The 20,191-nt window shown below is 41.7% G+C and overlaps 1 protein-coding gene across 1 annotated transcript in view; it reads left to right on the plus strand.

The window, feature by feature from the left end:
• rasgrf2b (Ras protein-specific guanine nucleotide-releasing factor 2b) overlaps positions 1 to 20,191 on the plus strand; it is a 164,994-nt gene that overhangs the window by 99,157 nt on the left and 45,646 nt on the right. Inside the window, exon 18 of the mRNA XM_052461900.1 lies at positions 12,321 to 12,446. Within this exon, the coding sequence (XP_052317860.1) occupies positions 12,321 to 12,446 (126 nt within the window). The remainder of the gene's footprint in view (positions 1 to 12,320; positions 12,447 to 20,191) is intronic.

Genomic DNA, 20,191 nt, shown 5'->3' on the forward strand with positions numbered 1-20,191 from the left:
TCAGCTCCAATGTAAATAACATGAGCTGATAAGCTCCCAAGTTAAGCATTAAAAACAATCAAGCAACCCAGAAAAGTGCTAAATAGCCCATAGTAACATATGTAGCCTAAGAAACAAGATTCATGAAGTCAATAACTTTCTTTTAACAGGTGACATTCATATTCTGACTATCTCTGAAACTCATTTAGATAATTCCTGTAATGATACAGTGGTAGCAATATATGGCTATGACATCTACCCGAAAAGACAGAAATGCCAGTGCTGCGATCTATATTCAGAACCACATTCCTGTAAAGCTTAGAGACGATCTAATGTTAAATACTGTTGAAGTAATATGGCTGCAGGTTCATCTGCCTCACATAAAGCCCATTCCTGTGGGAAGCTGCTATAGGCTACCAACTGCTAACAGTCAGTATCTGGATATGTGTGAAATGCTTGACAATGTATGTGATATCAACAGAGAAGTATATTGTCTGGGTGATTTAAATATTGACTGGCTTTCATCAAGCTGCCCACTAGTTACAAATAGCACAGGAATGAAATCATCAACATGTATTGATCACAGCTTTACTAATGCTGCAGAAATTTGATTTCAAGCAGTATCCAAATCCATAGGATGTAGTGATCACAATATAGTAGCCATATCTAGGAAAACCAAAATTCCAAAGACCGGGCCTAATATATTGTATAAGAGGTCAGATGTTGACAACCCACTGGTAATGCCAACTACTTTAATTCCTTTTTCATTGGAAAGATAAGCAAACTTAGGCATGACATGCCAGCAACAACCTCTGGCACTACACATCCAAGTATAGTTTACCAAATTTTGAAAGATGAGCATTGTACTTTTGATTTCCATAAAATGAGTGGGCAAGAGGTGAAAAAATGATTGTCTATCAACAATGACAATCCACTGGGGTCTGACAATCTGGATGGAAAATTACTGAGGATAATAGCGGACGATATTGTCCCTCCTATTTGTCACTCCTATTTGCCATATCTTCAATTTAAGCCCACTAGAAAAATTATTCCCCTTCTTAAGGATAGTAAAGCCTCCTTTACTGGCTCAAATAGCCAACCCTTTGAAAACTTTTGGAAAAAATGGAGTTTGAGCAGATATAATACAGTAAACAAATTTCAGCACGCCTATAGGGAAGAATATTCAACAGGCACAGCACTTACACAAATGACTGATGATTGGCTGAGAGAATTTGATGATACAAATATTGTAGGGGATTTTTGTTAGACTTCAGTGCAGCTTTTCACATTTTCGATCATAGTCTGCTGCTGAAAAAACGTATGTGTAATGTCTTTACACCTCCTGCAATATTGTGGACAAAGAGTTACCTGTCTAACAGAACACAGAGGGTGTTTAATGGAAGGGTGTTCTTTAATGGAAGCCTCTCAAACATAATCCAGGTAGATTCAGGAGTTCCCCAGGGCAGCAGTTTAGGCCCCTTAATTTTTTCAATATTTACTAACGCCATGCCACTGGCTTTGAATAAACTTAGGAAAATTGCTATTGGTTCAGAACACAGCTGGCCCTTAAAAGTACACAGAGAGATAACATTAATGATATGCATGTCAGTCTCTCCTGGCTCAAAGTAGAAGAGAGATTGACTTCATCATTTGTTTTTGTAAAAAGTGTTGACAAGCTGAATGTACCAAGCAGCCTGTTTAAACCATTGGGACACAGCTCGGACACGCATGAATACCCCACAAGACATACCACCAGAGGTCTCGTCACTGTCCCCAAGTCCAGAACAGACTACGGGAGGCGCACAGTACTGCATAGTGCCATAGTACTGCATGGCACTATGCAAGCAGTTGACCCAGATATAAAAACGGGTTAAAATACACCTTATGGAACAGCGAGGACTGTGAAGACACACACACACCGGTACAGACATACGCATACATTGTAAAATTGTTGAATGGTGGTATTATACATATTTTATTGTACATTTTGTATTGTAGATATGTAGTGGTGTAATAGTGTTATATGATGTACTGTTTTATATTTTGTTTTAAATGCAATGTAAGTGCTTTAATGTGTTTGGACCCCAAGAAGAGCAGCTAATGGGGATCCCTAATAAATACAAATCCCTTATTGATATCACCTATTAAATCCTTAAATCCACTTCAATCAGTTTAGATGAAGGGGATGAGACAGGTTAAAGAAGGATTTTTAAGCCTTGAGACAATTGAGACATGGATTGTGTATGTGTGCCATTCGGAGGATGAATGGGCAAGACAAAACATTGAATTGCCTTTGAATGGGGTATGGTAGTAGGTGCCAGGCACATATATTTGAGTGTGTCATGAACTGCAACGCTACTGGGGTTTTCATGCTCAACGGTTTCCGGTGTGTATCAAGAATGGTCCACCACCCAAAGGACATCCAGGAAACTTGGCACAATTGTGGGGCCTGCATCCCTGTGGAACGCTGTCGACAACTTGTAGTACATGCCCCGATGAATTGAGGCTGTTCTGAGGGAAAAAGGGGGTGCAACTAAATATTATGAAGGTGCTCCTAAATGTTCTGTACACTCAGTGTAGATAGTCTAGAACCGGCAGGAATGTTGACTGAATGATCTGCTTTTTGCTATTTAGCGAAGAGGCATGACCTATTTCTAAAGACTATTTTTATTCTCAACTTCTTAACTAACTTATCAATATGCTTTTTAAGAGGTAGATATTCTTCAATCCAGATGCCCAGAGGGGACATGATCAATGTGGGCACCATCCATTTTTTGTAAATAATGTTTTGAAAGTAACATATACTGTACTTGTTTTGACCTGTATTAAGTACCAATTTCAGTTCAACAAAGGCTTTCTGCAAACAGTTGTGTATGCTATTGCCCCCACGGTTGGCCAGGCTCTTTTGGAGCTCCAGTCTGCCTTAATTTCCTTGTAGAAAGCCTTTGTTGAAGTGAAATTGATACTTTATGCAGGGATGTTATTTTCCAATTCAGGTAAAAATGTATCTGATGATTTATGCATATGTCCATTGGATGGTGCCACCATTAATCATGCCCCCGCTTATAAATATCTGGGCATCTGGGTGGAAGAAAAGCAATCTTTTGTAGTGCACTGCAGACAAGCCACCGGGGGAGACTCATTGAGGCCTGGTGACAGACAGAGTCTACATCACGCGGTGTTGGCTCCCTCTGATGGACGTGCCAGGTCTCGATGGGTCCTCTGGCCAAGACTAATTGAGGCTGATTGAGACTGGTGAGTAATCAAGGGGCCGTTTGCTCATCGGCCATATGGGGCCCATAAAGCTGCCAGGAGGGCAGCCACGGGAGGTTTGGAGGTGGTGAGAGCTTGCTACTGGATAGACATCCTCACGGCCTGCTAGAACCGAGGGGCTCTGTGTTTTATCCCAGAGGAGACAACATTCCCCGGAGCCCAGAAGGCGGTATTCCGGAAGAGGTCTTCTGGATGAGACCGATCTGTGTCAACGTCTAGATCAAAAACCTTGGTCTGCCACAAGTGGTGGAGAATGTAGGCATTCTGACAATGTGGTCAGACCAGGGTTGACGTTTATGTAATATCACTATGGATGAGTTAACAGCTCAATTCGTTTGGGCGCAACAGAACATTCACAAATGAATGCTGGAAGAACAGTGTCTACAGACTGTCTGCCTGCTTGAGGAAGTCAAGAAGCTGCGAGGAGAAACGCAGACTGAATCTCATCCCAATCAATTTTTTATCAAGCTAACGGAGGATGATGACATCGAGACTTACCTCTGCATGTTAGAACTTAAAACAGACAGCACTCCGGAAAGGATGGCCCAAGATGAAGTGGTCAGGTCTGCTGGCCCGTTCCTGTCCAGAGACGCCCAAAAGACAATCTGATAGCATGTCAAATAAATCATGAGATAAAAACAAATTTATATTACATCTTCTCAACAATTTATTTATTTTATTTATTTCATCTTTATTTAACCAGGTAGGCTAGTTGAGAACATATCTCATTTGCAACTGCGAATTTGCAACTGCGATAAAGCGTAGCAATTCGACACATACAACAACACAAAGTTACACATGGAATAAACAAAACATACAGTCAATAATACAGTAGAACTAAAGAAAACAAAGTCTATATACAGTGAGTGCAAATTAGGTAAGTCAAGGAAATAAATAGGCCATGGTGGCGAAGTAATTACAATATAGCAATTAAACACTGGAATGGTAGATCGGCAGAAGATGAATGTGCAGGTAGAGATACTGGAGTAGGTAGATGGGCTGTTTACAGATAGGCTAAGTACAGGTGCAGTGATCTGTGAACTGCTCTGACAGCTGGTGCTTAAAGCTAGTGAGGGAGATGTGAGTCTCCAGCTTCAATTCCAGCTGCAATTCGTTCCAGTCATGGGCAGCAGAGAACTGGAAGGAAAGATGACCAAAGGAGGAATTGGCTTTGGGGGTGACCAGTGAGATATACCTGCTGGAGCGCGTGCTACGAGTGGGTGCTGCTATGGTGACCAGTGAGCTGAGATAAGGCGGGGCTTTACCTAGCAGAGACTTGTAGATAACACGTAGCCAGTGGATTTGGCGACGAGTATGAAGCGAGGGCCAACCAACGAGAGCGTACAGGTCGCAATGGTGGGTAGTGTATGGGGCTTTGGTGACAAAACGGATGGTACTGTGATAGACTGCATCCAGTTTATTGAGTAGAGTGTTGGAGGCTATTTTATAGATGACATCACCGAAGTCGAGGATCGGTAGGATGGTCAGTTTTACGAGGGTATGTTTGGCAGCATGAGTGAAGGATGCTTTGTTGCGATATAGGAAGCCGATTCTAAATTTAATTTTGGATTGGAGATGCTTAATGTGAGTCTGGAAGGAGAGTTTACAATCTAGCCAGACACCCAGGTATTTGTAGTTGTCCATGTATTCTAAGTCAGAGCCGTCCAGAGTAATGATGCTGGACAGGCAAGCAGGTGCGGGCAGCGATCGATTGAAAAGCATGCATTTAGTTTTACTTGTATTTAAGAGCAAGTTGGAGGCCACGGAAGGAGAGTTGTATGGCATTGAAGCTTGTCTGGAGGTTAGTTAACACAGTGTCCAAGGAGGGCCAGAAGTATACAGAATGGTGTCGTCTGCGTAGAGGTGGATCAGAGAATCACCAGCAGCAAGAGCAACATCATTGATGTATACAGAAAAGAGAGTCGGTCCGAGAATTGAACCCTGTGGCACACCCATAGAGACTGTCAGAGGTCCAAACTGTCAGAGGCCCTCCGACTGAACTCTATCAGAGACAACAATACATCATATATCCTCAGAAATAGTGACACATTATTGATACACATTCATGGGTGTAAAGGCCCGTTGGTTAAAACTTCTTAAGGTATAGGGGACGCTTGCTTCCCACTTGGCCAAAAGCCAGGGAAAATGCAGCGCTGCAAATTCAAATAAAATGATTTAAAAATCAAACTTTCATTAAATCACACATGTAAGATACTAAATTAAAGCTACACTCGTTGTGAATCCAGCCAACATGTCAGATTTTAAAAAGGTTTTTCGGGCGAAAGCATAAGAAGCTATTATCTGATGATAGCACAACAGTAAACAAAGAGAGTTTGTAGCATATTTCAACCCTGCAGGCGCTACACAAAACGCCGAAATAAAATATAAAACATGCCTTACCTTTGACGAGATTCTTTTGTTGGCACTGCAATATGTCCCATAAACATCACAATTGGTATTTTTGTTTGATTAATTCTGTCCATATATATCCAAAATGTCAATTTATTTGGCGCATTTGATCCAGAAAAAAACAGCTTCCAATTTGCGCAACTTCACTATAAAATATCTCAAAAGTTGCCTGTAAACTTTGCCAAAACATTTCAAACTACTTTTGTAATACAACTTGAGGTATTTTTAAACGTTAATAATCGATCAAATTGAAGACGGGTCTGTGTTCAATACAGGAAGACAACAAACCAACGCTACTTTTCAAGTCTTGCGCAACTCTCAACAGTGTTACCCGGTTCCTAAATGGCCGTACTTCTTCATTGCACGAAGTAATAACCTCAACCAAATTCCAAAGACTGGTGACATCCAGCGGAAGCGGTAGGAACTGAAAACAAGTTCCTAAGAAATATCGTTTCCCAATGAGAACTCAGTGAACTCAATAACTGTTCTGAACAGTTAGTCCTCGAGGTTTTACCTGCTACATAAGTTCTGTTATACTCACAGACATGATTCAAACAGTTTTAGAAACTTCAGAGTGTTTTGTATCTAAATCTACTAATAATATGCATATCTTATTCTTGGCATTTCGCTACACACACTGTTGGAGCCATGAGAAGTGCAAATGCAAATCAGAGTCATCACAAGGCGACATCACTATTGGATCTAATAGCAGAATTTGATATGTAAGTACAGAGATTACATTGTTGAATTTCTCCCAGAATTCAACCACCCCCGGGCATTTCCACCAGCACATGCTGAAAAGTACCAAGGTCCCCTGTGGTGCAGAACTCATAATGGTCATATGCTCTTCAAGAGCACATTCACGTTTTTAGTACACAATTATCGATTTTATTACACAGTATGCCTACACATTAATAGTATATATTTAAAAAATCTAAGAGAATGCACTGAAACCAAAATACCTTTTAGTTTTGGTGATCCTCTCAGCTCCGGCTCATAATCAACAAGTCCTACAACACCTACGGTAGGCCTACAGTATATCTAAACATGTTTTTTTCATCTATACATGTACAGTGGAAGTCGGAGGTTTATGTACACCTTAGTCAAATACATTTGACCTTTTCCACAAGTTTTTATCAATTTCTGACATTTAATCCTAGTAAAAATTCCCAGTCTTAGGATCAACAATTTATTGTAAGAATGTGAAATCTCAGAATAATAGTAGAGAGAATTATTTACTTCAGCTTTTATTTCTTTCATCACATTCCCAGTGGGTCATACGTTTACATACACTCAATTAGTATTTGGTAGCATTGCCTTTAAATTGTTTAACTTGGGTTAAAAGTTTCAGGTAGCCTTCCACAAGCTTACCACAATAAGTTGGGTGAATTTTGGCCCATTCCTCTTGACAGAGCTGGTGTAACTGAGTCAGGTTTGTAAGCCTCCTTGCTCGTACACATTTTTCAAGTTCTGCCCACCATTTTTCTATAGGATTGAGGTCAGAGCTTTGTGATGACCACTCCAATACTTTGACATTGTTGTCCTTAAGCCATTTTGCCACAACTTACTGACTGATGGGATATGTTGCTTCAATATATCCACATAATTTTCCTCCCTCATGATGCCATCTATTTTGTGAAGTGCACCAGTCCCTCCTGCAGCAAAGCACCCCCACAACATGATGTTGCCACCCCGTGCTTCACGGTTAGGATGGTGTTCTGCAGTTGCAAATGAGAACTTCTTCTCAACTGGCCTACCTGGTTAACTTCTTGGTGACTGGGGGGCATTATTGAGTAGCTTGGATGAATAAGGTGTCCAGAGTAAACTGCCTGCTCCTCAACCATAAAAGCCTGAATATGCATATAATTGGTATATTTGGATAGAAAACACTCTGAAGTTTCCAAAACTGTTTGAATGATGTCTGTGAGTATAACAGAATTCATATGGCAGGTGAAAACCTGAGAAAAATCCAAACAGGAAGTGGGAAATCTGAGGTTTGTAGTTCTTCAACTCATTGCCATTCCAATATACAGTGTCTGTGGGGTCATTTTGCACTTCTTAAGGATTCCACTAGATGTCAACAGTCTTTAGAATGTTGTTTCAGGCTTCTACTGTGAAGGGTGGCTGAATGAGAGGGTATTGAGCCAGGTTTCTGGCAGAGTGCCATGGGCTTGTGACGTGCGTTCATGTGAAAGTTACCTCGCGTTCTGTTGCTTTTCTACAGACAAAGGAATTCTCCGGTTGGAACATTATTGAAGATGTATGATAAAAACATCTTAAAGATTGATTCTATACTTCGTTTGACATGTTTTTACGGACTGTAACGGAACTTTTTTGACTTTTCGTCCGACCTTTCCGCTGTACTTGCACGCGAGTCGTGAGTTTGGATTTATTTACCAAACGCGCTAACAAAAGGAGGTGTTTGCTTTATCGAACAAATCAATTTTTTTTGTGGAACTGGGATTCCTGGGAGTGCATTCTGATGAAGATCATCAAAGGTAAGTGAATATTTATAATGCTATTTCTGACTAATGTTGACTCTGCAACATGGCGGATATCTTTTTGGCTTGTTTGGGCTCTGAGCGCCGTACTCGGATTACTGCATGGTATACTTTTTTCCGTAAAGTTTTTTTAAATCTGACACAGCGGTTGCATTAAGGAGAAGTTTGTCTAAAGTTCCATGTATAATAGTTGTATCTCTTATCAATGTTTATTTTGAGTATTTCTTTAAATTGATGTGGCTCTCTGCAAAATCACTGCATGTTTTAGAACTGCTGAACATAACACGCCAATGTAAAATGAGATTTTTGGTTATAAATATGCACTTTATCGAACAAAACAAACATGTATTGTGTAACATGAAGTCCTATGAGTGTCATCGGATGAAGATCATCAAAGGTTAGTGATTAATTTGATCTCTATTTGTGCTTTTTGTGACTCCTCTCTTTGGCAGGAAAAATGACTGTGTTTTTCTGTGTCTTGGTGGTGACCTAACATAATTGTTTGGTGTGCTTTCGCTGTAAATCCTTTTTGAAATCAGACACTGTGGCTGGATTAACAATAATTTTATCTTTAAAATGGTGTAAAATACTTGTATGCTTGAGGAATTTTAATTATGAGATTTTTGTTGTTTTGAATTTGGCGCCATGATCTTTCACTGGCTGTTGGCGGGGTGGGACGCTACCGTCCCACATTTCCCAGAGAGGTTTAATAAAGGTAAAATAAAAAGAGGGATTGATTTTAAGAAATGTAGCTTATTTAATTTGATTAATATTATGGTGTTTATATTCCAAAAAAATGAAAAATGAAGAACATCTGCACTTTTGAGGCCAATTGTGCGTCGCCCCACAGCCCTCCCGGTCACGTCCGGTAACGACAGAGCCTGGGGACGAACCCAGAGTCTCTGGTGGCACAGCTGGTGCTGCAGTACAGCGCCCTTAAACCACTGCGCCACCCGGGAGGCAGAAAGAGGTTTTGATTAACAAGTGAGTGAGAAAGTTATAGAGAGTCAAATATTATACTAATCTCCCTTGTTATTGGTAATGGTTAGAGAGCATGTCTTGGGGGTATGATCTTTGACCCTCTAACTTTTTAATTATTCATAATTCACAATTTATTCAGGATTATCCATAATCATGGTAGCATATAGAATTATTTTGAAACATATTCTATATTTCACATAGGTGAAACCAATAAGAAACAATCAGGATAACGATAGAAACAAGGTAAGGGTGCCCTCCAGTGGTAACCAGTGGTAACCTAAGGAAACACACTCAAAATAAAACAGAAACTGTGACAAGAATGGGCTTTAAGTGAGGTAGATGAACCTGTAGCCATATTACTTCAACAGTATTTAACAGGAGAGCCTTTGTAAGCTTTACAGGAATGTGGTTCTGAATACAAACAGCCACACCATAAACAGCCACACCTTTGCCATTTCTGTCTTTTCTGTAGATCTTATAACCATGTATTTCTACCACTGTATCATCAAAGGAATTATCTAAGTGAGTTACAGAGATTGTCAGAATATGAATGTCACCTGTTACTAGCAAATTATTGATTTCATGAACCTTGTTTCTTAAGCTACATATGTCAACGTGGGCTATTTTTTACACTTTTCTGGGGTCTTTGAATGTAGTTCTTGCTTTACTGGGAAGCTTAGCAGAGGTAGACATGCTTGGGTTATTTATGTTAGTGCAGGGTGAGCTGCACACAGTGGACTTCCTGCTTGTGCACACCACCTCAGTCCTAACAGTATTTATCTGGTTAATAGGCATCTGATTACCACATACAATAGCTGTAGGATCAGCAGAGGCAGGATAGTGAGATGGACATACATTAGGTTACTTACATTGTGTCTTTCAATGCCCTTGGGATAATGTACATTTGCTGAAGCATTATGACAACTCAGCGACACAACGGTAGGGATTAAATGAGCTGGACTTGGGTCATTGACAAATCATTGTCTCAACGCAGCCTTATAATTCTGTGAAAGGATCCAAGAACCCACATTTTTGGGTTGTCAATAAATGTTAAAACCACAGAGCTGCAATAGTCTTGTAGACAGGTACGGAGAGCTAAAAGTCTGCTGAACCATTCAATGTCATGATTTATGCCAAATATTATGTGGCGTTCGTTGGTGTCAAGTAGAGACCCAATCAGTTCTTTAAAATACATCTTCAGCTGTTCTGAGCTGCCCTTCATAATGTCATTCGACCCCAAGTGAACCATGACAGTATCAGCCCCCACTGACACACAGCCTCAGGAAGCAACGTGGTGATATCCTGAATGTTTGCCCTGGGAAGACACAAAGTCTTTGCCCCTGGTACAAATATATACCTCACCATCGAACTCTATGATTGTGAGGCCAGAGCCACAGAACTCACCTGAATAGAGGGCTGCTGAGACGCAGGCTGCGTGCAGGCTACAACAGACAAACGGACAGAGCTCTGATCCAGAGACCACGGCCCAGCGAAGGGGGGCTGGGTGGTCAAGGCTGTGCCCAGGCGATTGATTGACTAGGACAGGGAGAGGTAGCTGGTGGGACATCCACAGCCATGGAGGGAACACCCAAGTCCCCGGCAGAAGACAGCTGGTACAGGGGCTCAAAGCGATTTGAAAGTCTTAATTCCGGACACAGGGAAGAAGACAGGTGTGCCGAGAACGATTCTTCTCCTTCGTTCTGGTTCCGACACGCATCCATTTACGCTCACCTGGAGTCGAACAATGAGCAGCCATTTTCTGGTTCAAGCTAGTAGAGGAGTACAGTGGTGGAAATGTGTCGTAGTACAGGAAGGTCCCATTATGATCCTCTTGGATGTTTTGACAGGAAGCATTTGAAGATGCCGATAGTCTAATGGAATCCTTATTCAGTTCAAGCCGTTTGGTTAAATGTAAAATTTCTTCATGAAGATTAATGATCTTTTCTTAATAAGCTGCATCAAGTTCAATACATTTTTTGGTATTTTTCATGGTCTAAAATGACCACAGCACCCCCCTTGTCTGCAGGTTTGATTTAACAAAGTCTTTCATTTGTTCAGTGAGTGCCTGTTTCTTCTGTCCTGGTGAGGTTTTCTGAATGTGGTTAGTTTTTCTCATATATATACAGGCACAACTTCTTGTATGACTAACCTACAATAGGTATTAACTGAGGAGTTGTTAACCATTGGACATAATTTGCTTTTGGGAATAAAATGAGTAATAGTTATTTGTTGGGTCTCTAGGCTGGAAGCAGTGTTTTGGGAAAACACATCTAAGTTTTTATCTTGTGAATTAATCTTTTGTATCAAATGGTTTGTCTGTACAGAGGCCCTTAGATAAGACTGAGACTTGAGCGTCAGTGAGTTCTTTTCTGGAGAGGTTAATTACCACGTCCTGCTGTAGCTCCTAGTCCCCTCGATAAGTAAAGCTTACACGGTGATACTAGCAATAGCAGCATTGCAGGTTTCCCTTTTCTCTCATGTTCAATCAAATTGACTCCAAAATGACACAATACATTAATTACCATACATTTCTATTGGGCAAAAAAAATTAAAATAAGGAAGTAATCTGAAACGCAACCAAAACTTACTGCAAATGCATCCAACAAGATTTTAGAGTCACAAGCTTGATGTTGTCAATGCGTCCCAGGAATATGGGATCAAATACAACACTTTTGACTACTTTATTTATACAAATCTTTAGACGTGTCAATCATTTTCACACTCCTAAGCATATCGCTTATTGGCTGGGCGGACACTGCGCACACACGCACACGCATGCCACACACACACACACAGTGCAGGATAGTCATCTAAAGTGGCTCTGTAGTCCTGAGTTTATGAAGACAGTTAAAGGGAAGACTTCTTGATCCGAGTATTTATCTGTGTGAGAGAGTGTGTGTGTGTGTGTGTGAGTGAAGGATTCACTTTTCTGTTTTTTTAAAAAGGTATTTTCTGATTTGATTTAACTGATAGAGATAGAGGGTGACAGTGAGGAACGATAGAGATTGTGACAAAGGGCCTTATGCCAGATTCAAACCTATGCCGTCACTGTAGACGTGTGTGCTGGAGGCTGCAGCATTACCGCTAGACCAGCCAAGCATGCTGACACACTGTTCTACATGACGCTGTTGTTGTTGCCATTGTGTGATTGACAATAGTGTGTCATTTTCTGCTTAGCTGTCTTGGAGTCTGTCTCAATGGACAAGTTCATCCCTGAGTCGCCTCAGAACAGCGAATCGGGAGAAGTCTCTCCCTGCCGCTCCCCCTCCACCCCACGACACTTCCGCTACAAGCAGCCTGGAGGTAAATGTGTGTGCATATGTTTGTGTGTCAGACTTGACACAACTACGGTTTAAACTGTGCTTCGTGGAAAGTAACTATTTATTTGGGGGGGGCAAATAGTTAACTATTTGAATACAGATCTCAGAAAGTGATTATTTTTCGGAAACTATTGGATTTGCTGCCTCCAACTAATGGCAGGGCTGTATCTGGAACTGTATGTTGAAAATAGAAATAGAATAAATAGCAAACACAATCTCCTATACTATTGCAATCTATATGACAGTCATATTTGATCTACACAACACTTTTTTGAACATTCTATATTTAACCTTTTATTTAACTAGGCAAATCAGTTAGGAACAAATTATTATTTACAATAATGGCCTAGGAACAGTGGGTTAACTGCCTTGTTCAGGGGCAGAACGACAGATTTTTACCTTGTCGGCTTGGGGATTTTATCCACCAAACTTTGGTTACAGGCCCAACACTCTAACCACTAGGCTACCTGCCTCCCAATTCTCCTGGATGTCCATTTGTGTACATAATAAATTCAAAACGATTTATATTTTGTACAGATGAGTATCAAATCAAATTGTATTTGTCACATGCGCCGAATACAACAGTATTCGATACAACTGTAGAGAGTGAAATGCTTAATGTTATTTTACTGCTGCTCTTTAACCATTTTGTTTTTTTATTTATCTATTTCTTACTTAACCAACAATGCAGTTCTAAGAAAAATAAGTGTTAAGGGCTTTACAAGAGCAGCAGTAAAATTAACATTAGCGGGGCTATATACAGGGGGTACCGGTACAGAGTCAATGTGTGGGGGACACAGGTTTAGTCGAGGTAATTGAGGTAATATGTAGATGTAGGTAGAGCTAAAGTGGCTATTCATAGATAATAACCAGAGAATAACAGCAACGTAAAGGGAGGGGGTAGCCATTTGATGAACTGTTCAGAAGTCTTATGGCTTAGGGGTAGAAGCTGATAAGAAGCCTTTAGGACCTAGACTTGGCTCTCCGGTACCGGTGTGTTTGGACCATGATAGTTTGTTGGTGATGCGGACACCAAGGAACTTGAAGCTCTCAACCTGCTCCACTCCAGCCCTGATGATGTGAATGGGGGCGTGCTCGGTCCTCCTTTTCCTTTAGTCCACAAGGCCTACCACTGCTTTGTCATCGGCAAACTTAATGATGGTGTTGGAGTCGTGCCTGGCCATGTAGTCATAGGTGAAGAGGGAGTACAGGAGGGGACTGAGCACGCAACCCTGAGGGGCCCCCGTGTAGAGGATCAGCGTGGCAGATGTGTTGTTACCTACTCTTACCACCTGGAGGCGGCCCATCAGGAAGTCCAGGATCAAGTTGTAGAGGGAGGTGTTTAGTCCCAGGGTCCTTAGCTTAGTGATGCGCTTTGAAGGCACTATCGTGTTGAATGCTGAACTATAGTCAATGAATAGCATTCTCAGGTAGGTGTTCCTTTTGTCCAGGTGGGATAGAGCAGTGTTATGGCGATTGCATCATCTGTGGACCTATTGGGGCTGTAAGCAAATTGAAGTGGGTCTACAGTCAGGCCAAAAGTTTTGAGAATGACACAAATATTAATTCCCACAAAGTTTGCTGCTTCAGTGTCTTTAGATATTTTGTCAGATGTTACTATGAAATACTGAAGTATAATTACAAGCATTTCACAAGTGTCAAAGGCTTTTATTGACAATTTACATGAAGTTGATGCAAAGAGTCAATATTTGCAGTGTGGACCCTTCTTTTTCAAGACCTCTGCAATTTGCCCTGGCATGCTGTCAATTAACTTCTGGGCCACATCCTGACATAATCAATTATTGGAGTTTGTCAGAATTTGTGGGTTTTTGTTTGTCCACCTGCCTCTTGAGGATTGACCACAAGTACTCAATGGGATTAAGGTCTGTGGAGTTTCCTGGCCATGGACCCAAAATATCGATGCTTTGTTCCCCGAGCCACTTAGTTATCCTCCAAAAGGTGCTCCATCATGCTGGAAAAGGCATTTTGTCACCAAACTGTTCTTGGAGGGTTGGGAGAAGTTGCTCTCTGAGGATGTGTTGGTACCATTCTTTAATCATGGCTGTGTTCTTAGGCAAAATTGTGAGTGAGCCCACTCCCTTGGCTGAGAAGCAACCCCACACATGAATGGTCTTTTCTCTTCTTCTTTACTGTTGGCATTTATTTTATTAATTTTTTTATTTCACCTTTATTTAACCAGGTAGGCAAGTTGAGAACAAGTTCTCATTTACAATTGCGACCTGGCCAAGATAAAGCAAAGCAGTTCGACACATAAAACGACACAGAGTTACACATGGAGTAAAACAAACATACAGTCAATAATACAGTATAAACAAGTCTATATACGATGTGAGCAAATGAGGTGAGATAAGGGAGGTAAAGACAGGGAGGTAAAGTAAAACACTGGAATGGTAGATTTGCAATGGAAGAATGTGCAAAGTAGAAAGATGGTAGCGCTCACCTTGTCTTCTCCGGACAAGCTTTTTTCCAGATGCTCCAAACAATCGGAAAGGGGATTCATCAGAGACAATGACTTGGTGGTGCCCCAATCCTCCAGCTGAATGAACTTTAGGAGACAGTCCTGGCGCTTGCTTGACGTCCTTGGGCGCCGCCCTGAAGCCTTCTTCACAACAATTGAACCGCTCTCCTTGAAGTTCTTGATGATCCGATAAATGGTTGATTTAGGTGCAATCTTGCTGGCAGCAATATCCTTGCCTTTGAAGCTCTTTTTGTGCAAAGCAATGATGACGGCACATGTTTCCTTGCAGGCAACCATGATTGACAGAGGAAGAACAATGATTCCAAGCACCACCCTCCTTTTGAAGATTCCAGTCTGTTATTCGAACTCAATCAGCATGATAGTGATCTCCAGCCTTGTCCTCGTCAACACTCACACCTGTGTTAACGAGAGAATCACTGACATGTCAGCTGGTCCTTTTGTGGCAGGGCTGAAATTCAGTGGAAATGATTTTGGGGGATTCAGTTCATTTGCATGGCAAAGAGGGACTTTGCAATTCATCTGATCACTCTTCATAACATTCTGGAGTATATGCAAATTGCGGTCATACAAACTGAGGCAGCAGACTTTGTGAAAATTGATATTTGTGTCATTCTCAAAACTTTTGGCCACAACTGTAGGGTGACAGGTAAGGTGGAGGTGATATGATCCTTTGATATGATCCTTGACTAGCCTCTCAAAGCACTTCATGATGACAGAAGTGAGTGCTACGAGGCGATAGTCATTTAGTTCAGTCACCTTTGCCTCCTTGGGTACAGGAACAATGGTGGCTACAGGAACAATGGTGGCTATCTTGAAGCATAGGAAGAGATTGAATATGTCCGTAAATACACCAGCCAGCTGGTCTGCGCATGCTCTGAGGATGCGGCTAGGGACGCCGTCTGGGCCTGCAGCCTTGCGAGGGTTAACACGTTTAAATGTGACATTTCGCTTGTTTGATTGCCTTGCGGAGAGAATAAGTACACTGTATCTATTCAGGCATATTCCCAGTCATGTAAGTTTTGCGCGAATGCTGCCATCTATCCACGGTTTCTGGTTAGGTTTTAATAGTCACAGTGGGTACAATATCTCCTATGCACTTCCTTATAAACTCACTCACCGAATCAGCATATACGTCAATATTATTCTCTGAGGCTACCCAGAACATATACCAGTCTGAGTGATCAAAACAATCTTAAAGAGTGGAATCCGATTGGTCAGACCAGCATTGAATAGTTCTTAGCACGGGTACATCCTGTTTGAGTTTCTGCCTATAGGAAGGGAGGAGCAAAATGGAATCGTGGTCAGATTTGCCCCAAGGCAGGGTGGGGGGAGGGCCTTATATGCATCACAGAAGTTAGAGTAGCAGTGATCCATAATTTTGCCAGCGCGACTACCTCAGTCAATATGCTGGTAGAATTTAGGTAGCCTTGTTCTCAAATTTGCTTTGTTAAAATCCCCAGCAACTATAAATGCAGCCTCAGGATATATGGTTTCCAGTTTGCATAAAGTCCAGTGAAGTTCCTTGAGGGCCGTCGTGGTATCAGCTTGAGGGGGGATATACATGGCTGTGACAATAATCGAGGAGAATTCTCTTGAGAGATAATACGGTCGGCATTTGATTGTGAGGAATTATAGGTCAGGTGAACGAAAGGACTTGAGTTCCTGTATGTTGCTACATTTACACCATGAGTCGTTAATCATGAAACATACACCCCCGCCCTTCTTCTTCACGGAGAGAAGTTTATTCCTGTCGGTGCGGCGTACAAAGAATCCAGGAGGCTGTATCGATTCCGACAGCATAACCCGAGAGAACCATGTTTCCGTGAAACAGAGTATGTTACAATCCCTGATGTCTTCCCTCTTCGGGAAAGTCGTATTCCTGGTCATAGTGTTGGTAAGTTGACACCGCTCTCATATATAATAGTTCTTCCCGGCTGTATGTAATAACCCTGAAGATTTTCTGGGATAACAATGTAAGAAATAATACATATAAAAACAAAATACTGTTTCCTAAGGACTAGATGCGAGGCAGCCCTCTCTGTCGGCGCCATTTTCTACTTCCTGAGCACTCTTGAGCAGGTTTTCATTGAGATTCTCTTTGTACTTTGCTCTGTTTATCTTTCCCTTGATCCTGACTGGTCTTCCAGTCCCTGTCGCTGAAAACCATCTGCACAGCATGATGTTGCCACCACCATGTTTCACTGTAGAGATGGTATTGGCCAGGTGATGAGAAGTGCCTGTTTTTTTCCAGACGTGACGCTTGGCATTAAGGCCAGAGAGTTCAAGCTTGGTTTTATCAGACCAGAGAATCTTGTTTCTCATGGTCTAAGAGTCGTTTGGGTGCCTTTTGGCAAACTCCAAGCGCGCTGTCATGTGCCTTTTACTGAGGAGTGGCTTCCGTCTGGCCCCTCTACCTTAAAGGCCTGATTGTTGGAGTGTTGCAGAGATGGTTGTCCTTCTGGAAGGTTCTCCCATCTCCACAGAGGAACTCTAGATCTCTCTCAGAGTGACCGTCGGGTTCTTGGTCATCTGCCTGACCAATGCCCTTCTCCCCCGAATTCTCAGATAATTCCTTCGACCTCATGGCTCGGTTTTTGCTCTGATAAGCACTGTCAACTGTGAGACCTTATGTAGACAGGCGTGTGCCTTTCCAAGCCAAGTCCAATTAATTTAATTTACCACAGGTGGACTCCAAGTTGTCGAAACATCTCAAGGATGATCAATAGAAACAGGATGGACCTGAGCTCTGAATATTTTCAGATTGCACTGTAGATAATTATATTTGTGGGGTACAGAGATGAGGTAGTCATTCAAAAAAAGTCCATGCAACTTATTACGTAACTTGTTAAGCATATTTTTCTCCTGAACTTATTTAGGCTTGCCATATCAAAGGGTGGAATACTTATTGACAAGACATTTAAGCTTTTGTTTTGTATTAATAAAAAATATATATATATAAAACCATAGTTCCACTGACATTATGGTGACGGAAAATCAAAATTTCATCCATTTTAAATTCAGTTTGTAACATAAGAAAATCTGGAATACGGCACTGTATTTGTTAATCATTTTGAAGCCGCAAAAGTGGTCTATTCTAACGTTGAGGTGATTCCATGTCCCTCATGTATTTAATTCTAGGCTATATTTAAAATTAATACCTGAGAGCCTTCCAAACCATGTGCTAATGATCATATATTTAGACCAATTTAGTTTTTGGATCTTCATCAAATATTTGGCAGCCATCAAATATTTATTATTTTTGGTTTTCATATAGTACCATACAGTACCATTCAAAAGTTTGGACACACCTACTCATTCAAGGGTTTTTCTTTATTATGACTATGTTCTACACTGTAGAATAATAGTGAAGACAAACTATGGAATAACAAATATGGAATCATGTAGTAAAAAAAGGGTTAAACAAATCGAAATATGTTTTGTATTTGAGATTCTTCAAAGTAGCCACCCTTTGCCTTGAAAGCTTTTCACATTCTCTCAACGAGTAGTCATGAAGTGCTTTGAAAGGCTGGTCATGGCTCACATCAACACCATCCTCCCAGAAACCCTAGACCCACTCCAATTTGCATACCTCCCCAACAGGTCCACAGATGATGTAATCTCTATTGCACTCCACACTGCCCTTTCACACCTGGACAAAATTAACACCTATGTGAGAATGTATTTCATTGACTACAGCTCAGTGTTCAACACCATAGTGATCTCAAAGCTCATCACTAAGCTACGGACCCTGGGACTAAACACCTCCCTCTGCAACTGGATCCTGGACTTCCTGACGGGCTGCCCCCAGGTGGGAAGGTTAAGTAACAACACATCCAGCACGCTGATCCTCAACACGGGGACCCCTCAGGGCTGTGTGTTCAGTCCCTTCCTATAGTCCCTGTTCACTCATGACTGCACGGCCAGGCACAACTCCAACACCATCATTAAGTTTGCCGATGACGCAACAGTGGTAGGCCTGATCACCGACAATGATGAGACAGTTTATTTTATTTTTTTATTTATTTTTTATCTCACCTTTATTTAACCAGGTAGGCTAGTTGAGAACAAGTTCTCATTTCCAACTGTGACCTGGCCAAGATCAAATAAAGCACTTGTAATAAACAAACATACAATCAATCAGTAGGAAAATCTATATACAGCATGTGCAAATGAGGTAGGATAAGAGAAGTATAAGGCAATAAATAGGCCATGGCCAACCTAAAGTAATTGCTATATATCAAATCAACACTGGATTGGTAGGATGTGCAGAGGATGAATGTGCAAGTTGAGATACTGGGGTGCCAAGGAGCAAGGTAAATAAATAAATACAGTATGGGGATGAGGTAGATCAGATGGGCTATTTACAGATGAGCTATGTACAGGTGCAGTGATCTGTGAGCTGCTCTGACAGGAGGTCAGAGACCTGACCATTTGGTGCAAGGACAACAACCTCTCCCTCAACTTGATCAAGACAAAGGAGTTGGTTGTGGACTACAGGAAAAGTAGGACCGAGCACGCCACGATTTTCGGTGACAGGGCTGTAGTGGAGCAGGTTAAGAGCTTCAAGTTCCTTGGCGTCCACATCACCAACAATCTAACATAGTCCAAGCACACCAAGACAGTCTTGAAGAGGGCACAACAAAACCTATTCCCCCTGACTGAAAATATTTGGCATGGGTCCTCATATCCTCAAAAGGTTTTACAGCTGCGTCATTGAGAGCATCCTGACGGGTTAAATCACTGCCTGGTATGGCACCTGCTCGGCCTCCGGCCGCAAGGCACTACATGGGGTAGTGCGTACGGCCCCGTACATCACCGGGGCCAAGCTTCCTGCCATCTAGGACCTCTATACCAGGCGGTGTCAGAGGAAGGCCCTAAAAATGGTGAAAGATTCCAGCCACCCTAGTCATAGACTGTTCTCTCTGCTACCGCATGGGAAGCAATACCGGAACGCCAAGTCTAGGTCCAAGAGGCTCCTACCCCCAAGCCATAAGACTCCGGAACATCTAATCAAATGGCTACGCAGACTATTTGCATTGTCCCCCCCCCCCTTCTACGCTGCTGCTACTCTCTGTTATTATCTTTGCATAGTCACTTTAATAACTCTACCTACCTGTACATATTACCTCAATTACCTCAACACCGGTGACTCATTGATTGTACCGGTACCCCTTTTATATAGCCTGTTATTTTACTGATGCTCTTCAAATATTTGTTACTTTTTTCTT

The sequence above is a fragment of the Oncorhynchus keta genome, chromosome 14, assembly GCF_023373465.1.
Source record: "Oncorhynchus keta strain PuntledgeMale-10-30-2019 chromosome 14, Oket_V2, whole genome shotgun sequence".
NCBI lineage: Eukaryota > Metazoa > Chordata > Actinopteri > Salmoniformes > Salmonidae > Oncorhynchus > Oncorhynchus keta.